Here is an 18,479-nt window from a genome sequence, read left to right on the forward strand (position 1 = left end):
CCCCCCCCCCCCCCCCATCAATACTAAGGATGTATACCTAATATAAACCAATATATATATTATAATTCTTCAATATTATCAAATCAATTTAATAAGTCTAATTCCCGCGGTAGTAACTGTTAATCTTTTATCACAATTCTACTTTAACTTTGTCATTAGGTGACAATAGGTTTCGCACGTCAAGAAGAGAGCGACATAAACATGGAGATGTCCGCTACGCACTATGATAGTACAAAATATTTACAGTACAAGTCTACATATATACAGGTATCACATCGCAATTAATGCGGATTTATATAATATGCGAGAAAGAGAGGAACCTACTTATAAGAAATACTTTTGAAATCGCTAATAAATGGAAGATGCAGCGAATTACGTAATACAATTATTAGAGTACCTCCCGCCAACGATTGATAATTCATGTTGTGGGTTAACCGGTCGCGGTTGTCTACGAGAGTATATCGCGGAACCGACCGCACGCGACCTATCCGTGGTGCTTGAGTGAGAAGCTACAACTACAAACACAGTGCTATTAACAAAAACCTTCTTCGAGCCGTCTGTTATTACTAAAACGAAGGTACTTTTTTCTGCGGAGCACCTACATACAATAGATACAATATATTTTACTATATCAGCAAGATTTGGGGTGCAAAATGTTTATATAACCTTGCATAAGTGAACCGCAAACGACTATGCATTCTAACCTGTTATCGAACATCGCTTCCAATGCTTCGGGCACAGAAACAACTGAACAGTGACATGATCGGTACACGAGGGGTGATGCAAGATGACATTGTGCGTTAATTTAGTAATTCGTGTTAGCTCCTACCGCCTACGTAGGAAGATTATCTAGAAGTAGAAGGGCTAAGCTCTACGCGGTCGTAACCCTACATATATACACGTACTTATACCTATATCGATATATGAAACAACGGTAGTATTTGACAAACAACTTGAGCTGCATGGTTCCGGCTACCGGTGTCTTGAGGACTTCGAACAATGAAGATGATTCATCCAATATAAATGTATGAACGCTATGCCAGCTCAAGTCGGCCGGCAAATATTGTAGTCTGAATTATTTTGTTTAAATTGTTCAACTCGTGAGTTTGTTGTCCGTCAGCCAGTTTTAACTTGATCTAACCAGAAACAAACCTCGCTGATATTATATTAGATATAGGGACAAACTTGAAGTAAACAAAATATCATTTGATTTCAAGACAACAGAACAATCTGTTGTGATTCTGTCAAGATGTTGGCCGAGTGCGCGCCGGCTCGCAATATTCACAGCTGGTACCACTTCTTGTCCTTGTACTTGAGCATCAGCTGGTGAGCCGAGGACGAGAACTCTGACGCCTGCGAGTGCATCCGCTCGGCCTTGTCCTCCAGCTGCGACAGCTTGTCGCCTCGCTCGACGGCCATCTGGTGCGCGCGCGCTATCTCTCCCGTGGCGGTCGAGGCACGCGCCTGCAGCCCCTCGGCCGCGGGGAAGTGCTTGGCCACCGTCCGGTTCGGCTTACCACTGCTCTCTCCAACTGCAAATGGTCATGAAAATCCCTTATTATACTATAGGTTACGTACTTAGCCAAGTCGTTGGTGGAATTGGTTAATTACCTCCCCCGCCACATATCAATGTGATTCCTCTAGTGTTACAAGACAGTGTGGACTGCGGTGACCACTTACTATCAGGTGGTCAGAATGCTCATATCAAGCGCAGGTCCGGCCACACATGGAGTATTGCTGTCATCTCTGGTCTGGCGCACCCCAGTTTCAGCTCGATCCATTTGGCCGTGTCCAACAGAGCAGTTCGAATTGTCGGGGACTCAGTGCTCTGTGAACGACTGGATCACTTGGCGTTGCGTAGAGACGTCGCTTCATTGTGTGTCTTCTACCGTATTTATCACGGGGAGTGTTCCGAAGCGCTGCTTATCCTGATTCCTGCTGCCGAATTCCACCTTCCCACGACACGCCACAAGTCAGGATATCATCTCCACCATCTGGATGTGTGGCACATTCCTCCACAGTGCAGTTTTTAAGGAGTGCGGCTTTCTTCCACGTACTACAAAGCTGTAGAATGAGCTTCCTTGTGCGGTGTTTCCGGGACGATACGACATGGGTACCTTCAAAAAAGCGGGTACACCTTCCTTAAAGGCCGGCAACCCTCCTGTGATTTCTCTGGTGTTGCAAGAGAATGTGGGCGGCGGTGATCATTTAACACCAGGTGACCCGTATGCTCGTGGCATTTTGAACATGTGATTTATGATATATAATTCGAGTGTCATCAGGAGACAAGTGGCAAATCAAGGCCCTTATGCTACAGAGCGTCATGAACGTCATATATATAGTACAAAGTTGTTCCAGATCACTATGGGCCTCCAGCCATCTCCAGCTAGATCTATGTGCATGAGATGGTGCGATGGTACATTTGGTGTGAGCCGTGTAAGTTTCGTTCACACTAAACAGTGCAACGACGACGGATCTTTTACGTCGGATCGGTCATCGACAGAGACAAGACAGCGACAGGGCCATTGAAAATCTCCTTAAAATTATAATTAAAACTATAGATAACTAAGTTTAGAAGAACATATACGTATTTTTATATATGAGGGGGCAAACGGCAAGAAGCTTGATGGGAGTAGCAAGGCATGAGGCTCACTGCTGAATGATCAGTCACCAACACTTTCTCTTAGTGAAGCATTAAACATTTTAGATCAAGAACTAACACATATTAGATAGGGAAAAAATTCTGTTCGCATATTTAGTATAAATGTCCCATTCTATTCGATTTCTTTTTGCCATATTATAGTTAGTAAAATGAATAGTCCCGTTGCTGTAGAAATCTAGAGACTTCTAAAAAAAAAACGCGATAAGTTCAGCTTAACACTGCCTAAAGAATTCTAAAGAGACCGAAACAGGTTGAAAGCTGAGGGTACAAGCTGAAGGCTGTATAACGGAAGCATTAACATCTTTCAGCCAAACTATCTTAATTTTTACTGAGCTGCTAAAGATATATTGTGTAGTTTAGCGGTATCGTGATGAAACACCACTACCTTTCTATTGATCAATCAAGGCAGATATCTCTCAACTTGAGCCTTTACTCTTATCAGCTGTTGACAATAGAGATCACAATGAACCATGCCTTTCCAATACCTCCATACACACAGAATCACATTATTGTGAGTTAACGCGGGTTTTGCCACAGTCTGTGAAGCCGCACCGACCTACTTGAGACTTTATTGTGGCCCTTTTCATCACCAACAGGGGCGTGCATTCCATATAGACAATTAGGCAATGCCTACCTCAATAAGAACTTAAATTAATATATTAAGTTAATTTAGTTTAATATGCTTCCGTTATTCTATAAATCAAATTTCTATTGAACACCCACTCAGTAAGTTTTACCTTACGCTAAATACATAGTAAAAACCTTTTTCGGGCAGTCACAGGCTGCATATACGAACCCAATACCGTTGCATACAAGAAGTATTTAATATAAGAAGTATTTAGGTACGATAAAGTAGTTTATTCTGAATTCTAATTATTATACACGAATCTAATAATTATAAGTAAAGTCATTGACGAGAGACCTTTACAAAATACAAAGAATGTTATTAAAATAGAGAATGTGTACTCACATAATTCTTCTCTGTCGAGCGGGCGAGCACCGCCCCCGAACAGCCCTCGAAAGAAGCTCTCTTTTGGGGGCTCGGGCATGTCCCGCGGCAAGAACAGCTCCCCCATCATCTCGTTCAGTTGCTGACTGGAAAATTATAAAATAAACAGTACTACCAAATTGCATGTAAATTTAAAGCTAACAAACTCTTACTTCTGGGATTAATTAAATAAATTAAATTTATAAAAAAAAGAGGAATAAAATATCGAAATTGACTAAAATAAAATTATGTTTGAATGTATAGTGGAAACGTTATTTCACGCCACAGACAATTCAATCTAAAGACGACAACTACTACCTGGGATATGCTTTAGCATATGTTTGGCAGGGACACTGCATAACAGCCGGCCTCACCTCATTACCTTATTCAGTCCTCCGCCGAGAGTGTCAGTGATAACATTCTCCGTGTTGCCGTTATAATGGCGTATTGTTCAGTGAAATAGTGTGGAAAGTTTAGCACAACGTCTAGTCGAAAGATGAAATAATTATTATATTATTTATACAAATTAAAACTATCATTATTGATTTAACTAATCATGATTGTATTAATCTACAATTTATGTTTATTATGTATATATTTCTTATTCACATATAATATTACAGATTTTAAATCTAGGTTTACTACTAAAGTGAGACATTTTTACTATATTAAATAAATTGTACAACAATTATTGACATTTTGTTTCTTTGCTATCCGTTGTCCGTTAAACCGTGATCGACTTGACCCAGTTCTAGATATTGATAAAGTTGTGTGTGTTTGTTTCACGACTACTGGATCCAGTATGTACCAAACGGCAGTATTTACCAGAATTCGGCGTCGATCGTGAACTTCTGGATCTCGGAGGGCGAGGCAAGGTACAGGCCGTGCCCTCTGTTGCTGAAGCAGAACGTCTTCGCTATTCTGTAACAGTCACGCATTTGTTGGTGATCAGCAGTAGCTTATGAAATATTATTCAGAATATTATACAGATCACACATCCCACGGAGTATTCGACGTGGTATCCAGACTAGTGTCGGATGTTTTGACGAACTCTTGTTACAGGTACAATATATTGGGTCTGCCGCGTCATTGACCATAATATCTTTTTTCTCACCACCAAAGCCCATGACGAAATAGTTGCTCTAGTATTTTAACAAATTGCAATTAAAACGTAAGATTAAAGTCAGCTTTAATATGTCATATCGAGAGAATGAGAAGAAAATTACTGTGTTTCGTTCTGAAAGGCGTCGTACCCTAGTGAAATTACTGGGAAAATGAGACTTAACATCTTATGTCTCAAGGTGATGAGCGTAGTTTTAGTGAAGCTCAGATTTTTTTTGGTTTTTCAACAATCCTTAGCGGCACTGCATTGTAATGGGCAGGGCGCATCAATTACCATCGAACGTCTCGCTCATCTCGTCCCTTATGTTCATTAAAAAAATCATCAGTCATTATTTCACAAAAACCGTCACGAGTTTTAATGGAAAAAGGATCAGCACCAGATTAGTGATCGCCGCCCAGAATGATGTAAAATATCAGAGGAACTACAAGAGAGCCTGTGGCCGCTTGTGGATAAAGTTCTTTCTGCTGATCAAGGTATGTGACTCTCTCCCTCATCATCAGTCGGATGATGAAACGTGTAATTATCTGTCACACTGTGTCAGGAGTACTTTGTTTCCTCTGAACTATTTTCGAATCCCAAAACCGAAAACGAGTTTCAATACCATCATTTAATTTTCATAAAAAAACAAGAAATCTCACCTTATTCAATCATCCTTAATCTTTTACTAATAAAAATATATTATTAAACATATTAATTAATAAATAACTAAAAGCGAACATGAAATAGCGAGCAATTTATCTACGAAATACTGGACTACTTAAGGGAGGTGTACATTATAAACAAGAGTTCATGCAACAGCTAACATGCTCAAGAACAGAACGTGCGGGCGCGAGCGCTACGACATAACAGACAGGTGATACAGTTCTGTACCAGTGTAGGTACGTGGAGAGTGTGTATGTGGGGGTGTATGTGATATCGGTGTGTGGGGGCGGGGGGCGGGGCGATCACAAGCGACATCTAGCGAACTTCAAAGATAATTATTATGCTTGCGTTTTGATGACTTTAAAGCAAGTTATTTATCAATTGTTTGGGTATTTGATCAATGTATTGTGATTCGCCCAGGTCCAGCACAGGAGTAAAGGTTTGGGGGGAAGGGGGCGGGGTTTATGAGGTAAGAAGCCGGTCGAGGGGGCGGGGTCAACATGAACACTAGCAGACTAGCAAACAGGAGCGAGCCGATATGGTGGCGCGATGTGTGATCGTGTCTAACGCAGCAGAAGTAAGGACGGAGACTTACTGATCCGTGTCCTCGTTAACTATGAGCTGTTGGCCCCATATGGAGAGCATCGGGTCTACGAGACCTCTCTGTTTCGACTGTGTCTGGAAGCTACCAGGAACACACCACAGATCAATGGCTGCGCGCGCTGCTCCGCCGCCACGACAGCGGCAGGAGAAGAGCGCGCGGTCGGAAAGACAACATAGCAATGGTCTGTGATGTTTACAAGTGTTAGAGTCCCGATGTGCCGCGCGACGCGTGTGTCTGTCGTGTACATTTGTCTATCCAAAATTAAAAAAAATGTGCCAAATATCGAAAGCACAGGTGGTGCTTGATAGAATGCATAAAATTGTATATCCGTGATCGATGGTCTAAGAGCAGGAAATGTCGTGTGACTGACACACTGGTTCGCGATGGACCGGAGCGGACGTCACGCAGGCCAACGGCGCCGGCTGCGGCCCATCGCCAAGCAAGATCTAACACTGATTTTTATTTGAAAGGGTGTTATTTGGCTCCAAATGATAAGGTAGCGAATGCGGTCGGAGTATGGCTGACAGTGGTTAAGATGGTATAAATAGGCAAACATTATCGTCAGCTGAAAATGACAGCATTCACATGCCGATTGTGACGCACGTTCGTCGCTGTACAACACACAGTATACAACGTGGATAACGGTAGTTCGAAAATAAAATCACATCGCTTGGAAATAAAATAATCGTGTACGGCCTGTAGATATTTTAAAAAGACGTTTTCTTCGAAGCGTTTACGTTCAGTGTCACTAGGAGCATACGAAGGAGAACGTAAATTATAATATTTGAGAGGTGTGATTTTATTTAGGTCTTAACCGCGTTGTAGGTCATGGTGTCGGTCGGTGCATACGAGCGCGGGTGCTCAGCTAGGTGAGGGCGTGAGGGCGTGGAGGAGGGGCCTCACGACTCCCTACCCTCGCCTGATATCATTCTCACTTAACTCCTATCATTCATTTATTGAAAAGGAATTGTAAATCGAGCCTCAGAAAATTGTCTCTATGAACCTACGAAATTCGATGAACCAATCATTGAATCCAATCTCTCAGAAAGTTTCCAATATATTGCTAAATAATTTAATACTTAAAGCTTCCCATTACGCAATTTGAGTTGATTGCACACTGTTGCACTGTTAGATTTATGTAGCGGATACAGGTGGCATATGAAGTTGGTGGACTCATAAATTAGAGACAATATTCTGTTTGTTAAGAAAAGTGATAGGAATGTAAATAAATAGAAAATTTTAAGACAGATGGGCAGAATTACCTGAGCTCCGACAGCGGGAGGAAGTCCGTATGCAGTAAGGGCCGTAGCGAGGGCAGGCTGTACGCGGAGAGGTGGCCGGTGGACAGGTAGCTCACCAGGCAGACACTATCTGTTGGTCGTTCACCAGGTCAGGGCTAGCTCACCACTACGTTGTCAAGCTCAACCCTACAGTACTTCATACACCTATTCATTGGCAACTTTGCTCCCATTGCTGTATTATGTTACATTTTGAATTCTTAATTGTGATAGTTCTGATACACAAATAAACTAAGGCGGCCATGATTTGCCTATAATGCTGATAGACTCATAAAATCTATATAAATTGTGTACGGCAGGTGTATCGCTCACCATAACGAAAGTAACATTTAAAACCTAACATTACACCAGTGTGAGGAGTTACTCCTTTGACAGGAAGCCGGAAGTCTAGATCATGGGTACCACAACGGCGCTTTTTTTTTTATATGAGAGGGGGCAAACGAGCAAGAGGCTCACGGGATGGGGAGAGGTGAGGCAACCGCCCATGGACATCCGCAACAACAGGTGTGTCAAGAAATGCGTTGCCGGCCTTTAAGGTGAGAGTATGCTTTTTTCTTGAAGGTCCCTAAGTCGTATCTGTTCGGGAAGACCGCTGCCGGTAGTTGATTCCACAAAGTGGCTGTGCGAGGCAAGAAATTTCGAACAAAACGCGCGGTTGTGGAATGCCAGACGTCTACGTGATGCGGATGGTACTTTGCACGTAATGTCCGATGATGGAATTCGGTCGCTGGAATCAACCCGAACAGCTTCTCTGAGCACTCCCCGTGATAAATGCGGTAGAAGATGCAGAGAGAACCCCCATCTCTACGCAATGCTAGAGAATCGAGCCGATCGGAGATGACTTGATCGTCGATCATTCGAGCCGCTCTTCGTTGTATGCGGTCAAATGGAAGAAGCTGGTACTGGGGAGCACCCGCCCAGAGGTGAGAACAGTACTCCATGTGAGGCCGAATTTGCGCCTTATAAAGTTGCAGGCTTTTAGTGAAGTACTGTCTCGCCTTACTGAGTACACCAAGCTTTGTAGAGGCCATTTTGGCCTTCTCTTCCAAGTGACCACGGAACTGAACGTCGCTCGATATACCGACGCCAAGTATGCCAATACAGGCTGTGGCAGTTAGAGGAGTGACCTCGAATCGAGGGGATACGACAAAGGGAGACTTTTAAGTGGTAAACGCACAAACTTGTGTCTTCTTGGGGTTGAATTGGACTAAATTATGTCGGCCCCATTCCGAGATTTTGCAAAGCATAGTCTCGATTTCAGACACATGTTTGTTCCGGTTCTCGTCGACGCTATTCCGGGACATGTTGGCACAGCCAGTGTAGGAAGCATACCCTGTGCTGTCGTCTGCATAGCAATGAATATTGCTGATTTGCAGCATATCATTGATATGCAGAAGAAACAGCGCAGGGGATAGCACGCAGCCTTGCGGGACACCAGCGTTTATGGGTTTTAAGTCGGAGCATGCACCGTTGATAACAACCTTGATGCTCCGATCAGCCAAAAAGCTAGTGACCCATTTGCACAACTTCTCGGGAAGCCCATAGGATGGCAGTTTCGCTATAAGCGCTTTATGCCACACCCGATCGAAGGCCTTCGCTATGTCCAAACTCACCGCCAACGCCTCTCCCTTCGACTCAACCGCTTGCGCCCATTTATGGGTGAGGTATGCAAGAAGATCACCAGCTGAGAGACCCTGACGGAAACCGTACTGGCAGTCGCTGATCAGCTGGTGCCCCTCTAGGTATCCCAAGAGCTGGCGGTTGATGATCGACTCCATTACTTTGGAGAAACTGGAGGTAATGGCAATGGAGCGGTAGTTGGACGGATCTGAGCGTACACCTTTCTAAGGGATCGGGTGCACTAAAGCCGCCTTCCATAATTTCGGGACTGCGCCTGATGAGTAGGAGAGCCGGAAAAGACGGGTAAGGACCGGCGCCAGTTCTGGAGCACATGTCCGCAGCACTATCGGGGAAATGCCATCGGGCCCGCTCGATTTGTGAATGTCCAAGGTGAGAAGCACCGTGCTTAAGCACGGCACCATGCCGGATTTTTACCTCCGGCATATATGAATCGCACCGCGGAATATGCGGTGGTGGTGCACCTTGGTCATCCAGAGTCGAGTTGGACGCGAAGAGGGAGCCCAGGAGATCAGCTTTCTGTTTCGCGTCATGGGCCAGCGAGTCATCATCCCTGTGCAGTGGCGGAATGGCTGGCTGGCAGAAGTTTCCTTGGACAGCCTTGGCGAGCGACCAGAACGCACGAGTTCCCGAGAGAAGGCGTGCAAGTCTCTTGCCAATTCTGCCAATGTGCTTAGACTTCGCGTCAGCAATAACTGTATTGAAGGACCTGGAGGCATGTTTGAAGTGTTTTTTAAGTTTGCTGGAATTCACATCCTTAGATACCACCGCATTGACCCAAGCCTGATAGCACTCCTGCTTTCGGCGAGAGGCTATTTTGCAGGAGCGGTCAAACCATGGTTGGGACCTACCACCGATAGGCACAGAGGAGGATGGAATGAAGAGTTCCATACCTTGCAGTACCACATCAGCAACAGCGTCAGCAGCGGCATCTGAATCTCCCAGCGAAAAACAGATGATAGGTAGGATGCAAAAAAGCACCACATCTCGTCCCACTCTGCTGACCTATAGTGCCACACGCGGCGACAGCCTAAGAAGCGGGCCCGTGTTAGGCGCGTGATCGGCACGGTGCTCCGGATCAGGCAGTAGTCTGACGATCCCAGAGGAGGGTCAACGGAAACTAGGTAGCCGTCCGGATGTGAGGTCAACAGAAGGTCCAACAGTGAAGGTGTATGATCTTGCACATCTGGGATTCGCTTATTTATGCCGCGAAGCAGTAACGTGTAAACATTACTGTATATCGGTCTGAAGGGCGCCGTAGCTAGTGAAATAACTAGGCAAATGAGTCTTAACATCTTATGTCTCAAGGTGACGAGCGCAATTGTAGTGCCGCTTAGAATTTTTGGGTTTTTCAAGAATCTTGAGCGACACTGCATTGTAATAATAATAATACTGACACACTTTTTACACAAATTATCTTGCCCCAAATTAAGCATATATAGCCTGTCTCATGGATTGCAAGACAACGATATATTTAATACAATATACTTACTTAAACATACTATAAATTTAATACATTTAAACATCCATGACTCAAACATCCATATTCATCATATAAATGATTGCACCTACCGTAATGGTTAGTTCGTATCAATTACCATCAGCTGAACGTCCTGCTCGTCTCGTCCCTTATTTTCATAAAAAATCTGACACAATTTGAAAACAGTGGTATAACAGAACAATGATTTAAATTATTACATTATTTAGCGACTTTTTAGTGATGCGCTATATCCCATGGCGTGCCGAGTAAGGCAATCTGAAGCATTATGAAATTCGACCGGAAAGCCCAGTACTTACAATGAAGACGAATAATGTAGGTATAGTTTTGAAAAGGTAGATTCGAACACTCCATACAAAAGCTTACAAAAAATTGCGCGGAAATGTAACAGTACTTGCCATACGACATATTGAGTAGATATATAATATGATTTTACTTAATGAGTTTGTACACACGCCCCATTACAAATCCTTCGAGTACAGAATAGAGTGTTTCCAGTAATTACACAAACTAGAGGGTGGGCTCACCTTTCAAGCTGACGATCTCCGCCTTCACGACAAAGTCGGCGTCGACGATCTGCTGCCGGTAGACGCAGTTCTGGCTGGGCAGCGCCACCACGCGGGCCTGCTTCTCCGACGCGATCACCACAAACTGGCGGTCACCCGGCTCGGGCACGGGGCTGCTGTGGCTACCGCTGCCCGTCGAACACTGTTTGGTCGGTGTGCGGTCTCGGCGATCCCGACTCTGCTGAATACGATTGTTACTCGTTGTCACACCAAAATCAAAAGTCTGTGTGGCAACAGTCCCAACATAAAACTGCAGTAGTCACTTATACCCTGACTACTGATGCCTAGGGGGACCGGGTTCAATAAATGTTTGTTCCAAAGTCATTAATTATCTATAGATAAGTATATGAATTTACTTGCAATATACTAGTATTAGTAGTATTCCTCTTTTGACTGTCTTAAAATATATATAGTTTCTTTTTAATTATTGTCACATTTGCTAATTTGTCACTGTTTTTTTAAGTTTACTAGTAAAGTAAACATAGACAATAATATGTTTACTTTAGTTCTAAATAATTCATGGAACTGCTAGGTCTGTTTGAACTGTATACAATGTCATTATGCTTGAATATGACTGTTTGTTTCCTGAATTAAATAAATAAATATTCACTTCAAAATATATAATACCAACAAATTTTGCAAATGTGACGTGGTCAATCTAATCATCTCGAATCTAAGTGATCTTGAGTCTAAATATAATTATTACTGTTAAACAATCATGCATTACAAGTTGTGTGGTTAATTGCAATAATATTATAATGTCTGACACAAAAAGGTGATGCTAAATAGCATTCTAGAAAATGGCATTGAGCTGCCCATGAAAAAGCATTCAGTGTTCATCCTACTGGCAGATGAAGGACGCAGCGCTCGGGTGAGAGAACCAGCATTAGCTTTTTGTGGGGATCGAGGACTCTCTGGCCACGTCTCACACCACGAAATTGTATGCTATTGATGCACTTTACTCTCTGTGCTCTCTTCAGGCTGTACTGATCTGGCCTAAATACAGTTGCGGCATCAGCGTACGTGTTTCCTGATTCTAGCAGGCCAGAATTCTTTTCACTTGTCTTCTTATAAAACTACACTATTGTATTACATGTAGATGTTCTCTTTATCTTCTTACACAAAAGAAAACATTACATTTATATAAATTAAACATTACAGTATTGCAACAAATATAAAACATCGTTGCGTGGCCTAAAAATCCAATGATCATTCGTATAAAAATTATAAAATATTTATACGTCTTTGCAGTCGTCCCTCCAGCCTTCGTAGGAGTAGGGGATGAGAGCGCCGTTACAGTCCAGGAACGACATGGCTAGTATGGAGCCTTTGAGCCTGAAGATAGGACCACCTGAAACACGAACAATATATGTGAATCAAGCATGATGTCGAACTATTATTGTTGTTTACAATGCAGCGCCGCTCAAGATTATTGAAAACCCCAAAAATAAATTGAGCGGCACTACAACAGCGCTCGTCACCTTAAGACATAAGATGTTAAGACTCATTTGTCCAGTAATTTCTCTAGCTTAGCATTGCTACTTAAAGTATTGCTTATAATGTTTCAAATAAAATTGTTGTGTGAAGGTACAACCAGGCGTTTCGTCGTTTGAAATTTATCAGTAAATAATAGACAAATAGAATATTATGTTCACGTTTTTTTTATATTCGATATGTCTGAGGGAATAGTTCGCTCACTCCATTACATATTTTACATTTGTCTTGACCGTAGGTCTAGTGCGCTCTCCATGACATTTATATTAGACATGACCGTGGGACTAGTGCGCTCTCCGTTACATATTTTATATTTGTCTTGACCGTAGGTCTAGTGCGCTCTCCATGACATTTATATTAGACATGACCGTGGGTCTAGTGCACTCTCCATCACATATTTTATATTTGATATGACCGTAGGTCTAGTGCGCTCTCCATCACATATTTTATATTAGACATGACCGTAGGTCTAGTGCGCTCTCCATCACATATTTTATATTTGATATGACCGTAGGTCTAGTGCGCTCTCCATTACATATTTTATACTTGATATGACCGTAGGTCTAGTGCGCTCTCCATCACATATTTTATATTTGATATGACCGTAGGTCTAGTGCGCTCTCCATTACATATTTTATACTTGATATGACCGTGGGTCTAGTGCGCTCTCCATCACATTTATATTAGCCATGACCATGGGTCTTGTGCGCTCTCCATTATATATGTGACATTTTATATTGAATCAGGATAAAAAAGAAATGATTTTTATCACCGTTGGCCGTGATTTTTGGGACAGCCGAGAGTTTCCGCTAATGATAATAAGCCAGAAAGATTTTAAAGAGACCCATGTTATTAGTCGGACGCTAGTAGTGAGGTAGGTTAGTTCGCACACCATTGTACTAAGTGCTAAACTCACCGCTGGTGCTGATAGCAGCCGCCTGCGTGTGGCGCTGGTCGGCCTCGGGAAGGCTGATCATCATGGTCAGCACAGAGCCCAGGGTTGTGCCGATCCACAGCGTGGGCACCAGCGCCGTGGGATCTGAAATCACACCAGACTTGCAAACTACAAGGTGATAGCCAGGTAAATGTCTTCCAAGGTAACTCGACGAACTCATCGACAAAATATACTGTTACTTCTTATTATGTTTATTCTTATGATTACTGTGAACGCGTGAGGACGTGTGTTAGAAGCTATCTTATGTACCTTCCACCCGCTTATGAATATAGTAAACGCGAACACTTGAAGTATATGAGACAAAAAAAATACTGATAAGAAAAGTACCTACCTAGTTTGTAGTCTCTTCACATCGATTTCTCAAACATTTAGTGTTTTACAATATAATATAGAAAACTATTCAAATTTCATATTTATAATTTATATACTAGTATGCACGGTTTTGTGTCCTCCCCAGAAGACGACGAGCGGCCCGAGCGGGAAAGCTCGGGGAGGGATTAAAATCTCTTTTTAGGACCATTGGCATATTCTAGTGGAGATAAGTTACGGCCGCCAGCGATGTTTTATGGTCTTCGATAACATCAACCAACACATACACTATGTGTTGGTTTATCTATGGTTACAATATTATGCGAATATACGAATGGCTACCCAGCTTTGGAAGTGTTTAAAGTAACCGACGGCTCTTTATCAGAATTGCAATAATTGCCAATTTGCACAATGTGTGCAAGGCAATCATTACAATTCTGATTCTTTAACACTCCATTAGGTTACTGTGATTTAATATAAACCTCGAAAGAATATGTGAAATGGCGGGAAATTATAGAATATCAAACATAACAAACGCATTCCAAAATTAAAAACCTACAACTCACGGTTTTGGTTATATTTCTGTCATAATCATTTCTTATAATTGAAATATTTTTTTACGATATACGATATACGATAGTTCAATATTTTGTGTGAGCCATTTTGAGTGACGAACCCAAAATAATATAACGGCATTAGATTGTAAGTCAAGATGAACACAGAATTTACCAGGTTACACAGAGGAGATAGTAATTTATACCTATAAATTTAATCCCTAATAATTTCCCATTTAATTTTAAACGTGTATGACTTACAGTATAAAGAAGGAAAAGGGAAACAACGGCGCTTTTCAATGCTAGCTTAGATTTGAACGAGAGTTGCTTAAGAGCACGCTCTCATACATTTTGATAGTAAAATGTCTATGTGCCTACTCTTGGAAATTAGATTTCTATTTTGATATCCAGAAAAATGGTTTGTCTGGCCTATGCACAAGAAACAATTTATTAACATTCAGATTCAGTGGATAAAATACTGATATAATGACATACCTGATCTCTTGATATAGCTGTCCGCGAAGGCGAGGCATTGGATGCCCTCCTGCGAGATGTTCTCCAGGCTCGACATGCTGCTGGATCGCGACCTCGAGAACGAGCTGTCCAGCTTGTCTACGCGACCGTTGGGTGAAACACACATTATCCCTCCGTGTGGCCCTCCCCACCGCCCGGCGACAAGGACCAACCACCTCCCCGCCTTGCGGTGGCGGATCCTTGTCGTCGGCCGTGATGCAGCCGTAACTAAGCTCACGGGTCGAATTCATAGCGTAGTTATCATTTATAATATAAACATGCTTGCTTGAATATTAGTAACATAGGTACTAATACTAGCTGGTCTAACGTGGTCGTATCGAACATAGTTACGACTGTACGAGCGGCCGCGGTCGTACACCGAGAACACTGGCTCACGTTAAATTTCTTCTACGTTAAAACAAATATTCAAAATAGTAATAATTACTTAAAACGACCATTTGTCGAAATACTCACAACTGTATATCTTAAATTTGTATGAACCAATGTTAGTAGGTATATACCTAATCTAGAATATAATATCGGGTAAGTGCAGTTGTGAAATTAGCTGAAACCAGCTAAATGTGATCAGTATGAAGACAAGATAATGAAAACATGCTCATAGGAAGTTGGTTGTATGCCCGTCCAATCTCAGCTTATTTGCACAACGTAACCCATTAAATTCATCGTATTATTTTACCCTCAAGATTATAGAGAGAGTTGGAATATCGTGTAATCAATTAGAGGGTCATTAGACGTGAATAGTTTATTAATTAAATAATAGATACAATGACACAAATGAAATAGCGAACAAAGCGATTACTACTTGTCACCAGCGACTTATGCAAATAAAACCAACGGCAGATGAGGCGTGGATGTTAGTGAAGAACTCGGTAAGCTCAAGCCCGGAGCATCCCGCGCAGCCCTTTAACTAATCTCATAGTTGATCCCTACTTTATATTAACACAAATGACATTAACATTATCTATATATACCGGGAGCTCCATTCATATTATTTTCATCACAAGTGTATGTACAATGCTCTACTGATCTAGACCCTAATAAAAAGCGCTTTGTGGACGGACAGACAAATAAAAGCAAAAGTAAAGTAAGAAACAGTAAGTTTAAAGTTACATGTGCATTTGGTTACAGTGACATGCATCTAAGTGAGTTCTTAGAAGAATACCGTAAGCATACATAGACAAAACGAGAGTCGAATATAGATGCAGCCAAAAACGAGCCATATAAACTTTTTGCTTTGCGGTCGAGCTAGAAACAAAAAGAAGATAATATAAAGTCAGCAAAGAGGTTATATAAGTGGATAACATTCTTATACAATAATTAATAAAGGAGAGAGCCCAATTTGTCTACAATCAATGGCCATTTAAATCGTGTTTACCTACAAGTTAGTCAAGTTCAAATACAGCAAATAAAAATCAATATGATCGCTCATGACAGATAAATAATTAACATTTTCAAATTTATAAATAAACGGATAATTATAAATGATTAGCGCGTGTTAAGTAAATACTTAAAGCCTCAATAAGAATGCACAAAGAAATAAGAAATATCTGGTAAACATCGAGCGAGTGATAGTTGTATGGAGGATAGTTTTTAGTAGTAAGTCACCTTTTATCATCTAGAAGACATGCCGCAAATATTTACTGTGCAGTTAATGTGCAGTGTAGGATTCGCTAGATAGAGACACAGCCACAATTTCGTATCTAAACGCATCAACCTACGGTGCCGAATGCCGATGTGAAACACAAAAATGAAAAGAAAAATGCTATCGTCGGATACCATCGGGTTGGGTTATTTGTAAGTAGTCCATGGGTGCGAGGGACTGCGGAACAGTTGGTTCTGTGGCGAGAAAACAAATCACAATGTATTATGAACACAAGCATTGTCAGATCGGATCGCACTATGTTGGTGACGAGTGTGAGACCCTTGCCATCCGGTTTAAATCGAAAAAATTTTATGCGGTTAATATTCCAGATGCTTTTTCAAAAAATATTTCTAGATCGTGCCTTCTTGTTACCATGAAAGTACGAGTAAGTAAGGCGGATGGCACGGAGCATGCACTCGACACCACGCACGAAACAGACGAGGCGGGAGCTGGCAAGCTGACCGTCACAACATGAACTACACGTATTGTAGAGAAGAGACACACTATACGTTTACATTTCTAACTGTAAATTACCTATCGCATGATTCCGATCTGTAAATGGAAATTGTACAAGTAAATACACAATGGCCAAGCATGCTCGATTCCAAGCAACGTTTATATTGAATTTCGCAATGAAATGATCCATTTGTATTATAATAATGTACTCGTTATGTGACTCTTTATGATATATTATGCTTAACTTATTAATCAGAAGAGCTATAAGTATAGAATGGAAAGAAGTCTGTTAACTGAGAAGAGGAAAGAAAAATAAAAATTAAAAGGTGAAGAGTTTGAGCGAGCTCGAGTGACAGTTGTTTGTTGAAGAAGAAGAATTTCGTGATGTTTCTGCATTTAATTTTAATTTGTTATGAAAAGCTGTGATAATAATCATTGCTGATGATGATGATGACGTCGCTGTAAAACAAAACGATAAGACAGTCAATCGAGCGACGCGTGTAAACGAGAACATAAAACCTAAAAGTTGAAATGAAGAGGAAATTGCGACTGTTTCAGAGAGGATAGTCGAGAGCGGTCTTATAAGGTGACTGTACTACCAAAACTGCAATACTGTCGCGTGTTGAGTAGAGTGTGCGGGGCGGGGGGCGCGGCGTACACGTCGGAGGCGGTGGAGAGGCACTTGTGCAGTTTGCGGGTACCTTGCGAGCGCGAGCGGCGCACGCGGCCGGGCGCCGCGCCCCCGCCGAGAGTACCCGACGTCGCGCTGCCACCGGGCCCGTTCATCTACAACACACACACTGCTCCGTCCGGCTGTCGGGCGCACGTGGATCGCTTACAGATGACACTCTCTAGCCCTGCTCGACCCGACAATGTCCGCGGTAGATTGTCTTGTTGGGGTTAGTTGTGAGGACTTTGAAATTAAGATCAGACAGCGATAGTAATGAACCGGCACCGGTTTTAATAGAACAAACATCGTTATCGATTAAATTTAGGAGACGTTAACACGGACACAATATGGTGATCCCTCACATATATGTTAATAAGGCGTGTACATTTGAAGATCCCACAGTTAGTATCAAAGGCGCTTTTGCTTTCCATACCTATTTTGTGGGGCACTTCAATCACTTCTTCTTTATTTTCATCTGCGTTTTGCTCGGTTCTCTTGCAAAAACTGGCTACAAATTCTCCTGGACAAAGCACATTGATCATAAAGGAGTTGGCGCTGCTGATTTATCAGAGTGGTATCATGGAGGAAGCTAACTAGCGTCTATTCAAGCTGTCGGCTGCTACTAGAGCATGTATGTACACACTGAATCCAATGAACAATTTAGTAATTTGAATGATTACGCAATTACCTACGAAATCTGCAAATAGACAGCGAATGCAGTTATGACATGTACGGGGCGATTCCTTATCCTTGAGAAAGAAAAACAATTTAATTTACCTAACCATTTACTAGACAAATAATAAATATCTAAATCTTTTACATAATATTATACATAGTATACATAAA

At 42.0% G+C, this 18,479-nt stretch overlaps 1 protein-coding gene across 2 annotated transcripts; it reads right to left on the reverse strand.

Moving 5' to 3' along the window:
- Positions 1-7: 7 nt before the first annotated feature.
- On the reverse strand, positions 8-18,132 carry LOC126974948 (syntaxin-binding protein 5-like). 2 transcript variants are annotated; one of them, XM_050822704.1, is made up of 11 exons: positions 18,067-18,132; positions 17,665-17,749; positions 14,827-14,943; positions 13,430-13,552; positions 12,261-12,370; positions 10,981-11,200; positions 7,282-7,390; positions 6,011-6,100; positions 4,476-4,571; positions 3,633-3,757; positions 8-1,532 (listed from the first exon to the last, which is right to left on the reverse strand). In XM_050822704.1, exons 2-11 carry the CDS (start codon positions 17,747-17,749, stop codon positions 1,282-1,284), a joined length of 1,326 nt encoding a protein of 441 aa, XP_050678661.1. In that variant the 5' UTR covers positions 18,067-18,132; the 3' UTR covers positions 8-1,281. The 2 variants fall into 2 exon arrangements, with proteins under 2 accessions (XP_050678661.1, XP_050678662.1); XM_050822705.1 differs by lacking the exons at positions 17,665-17,749; positions 18,067-18,132 and having other exon boundaries at positions 10,981-11,197; positions 14,827-15,101.
- Between the last annotated feature and the right edge of the window lie 347 nt (positions 18,133-18,479).

The sequence above is a fragment of the Leptidea sinapis genome, chromosome 34, assembly GCF_905404315.1.
Source record: "Leptidea sinapis chromosome 34, ilLepSina1.1, whole genome shotgun sequence".
Taxonomy (NCBI): Eukaryota; Metazoa; Arthropoda; class Insecta; order Lepidoptera; family Pieridae; genus Leptidea; species Leptidea sinapis.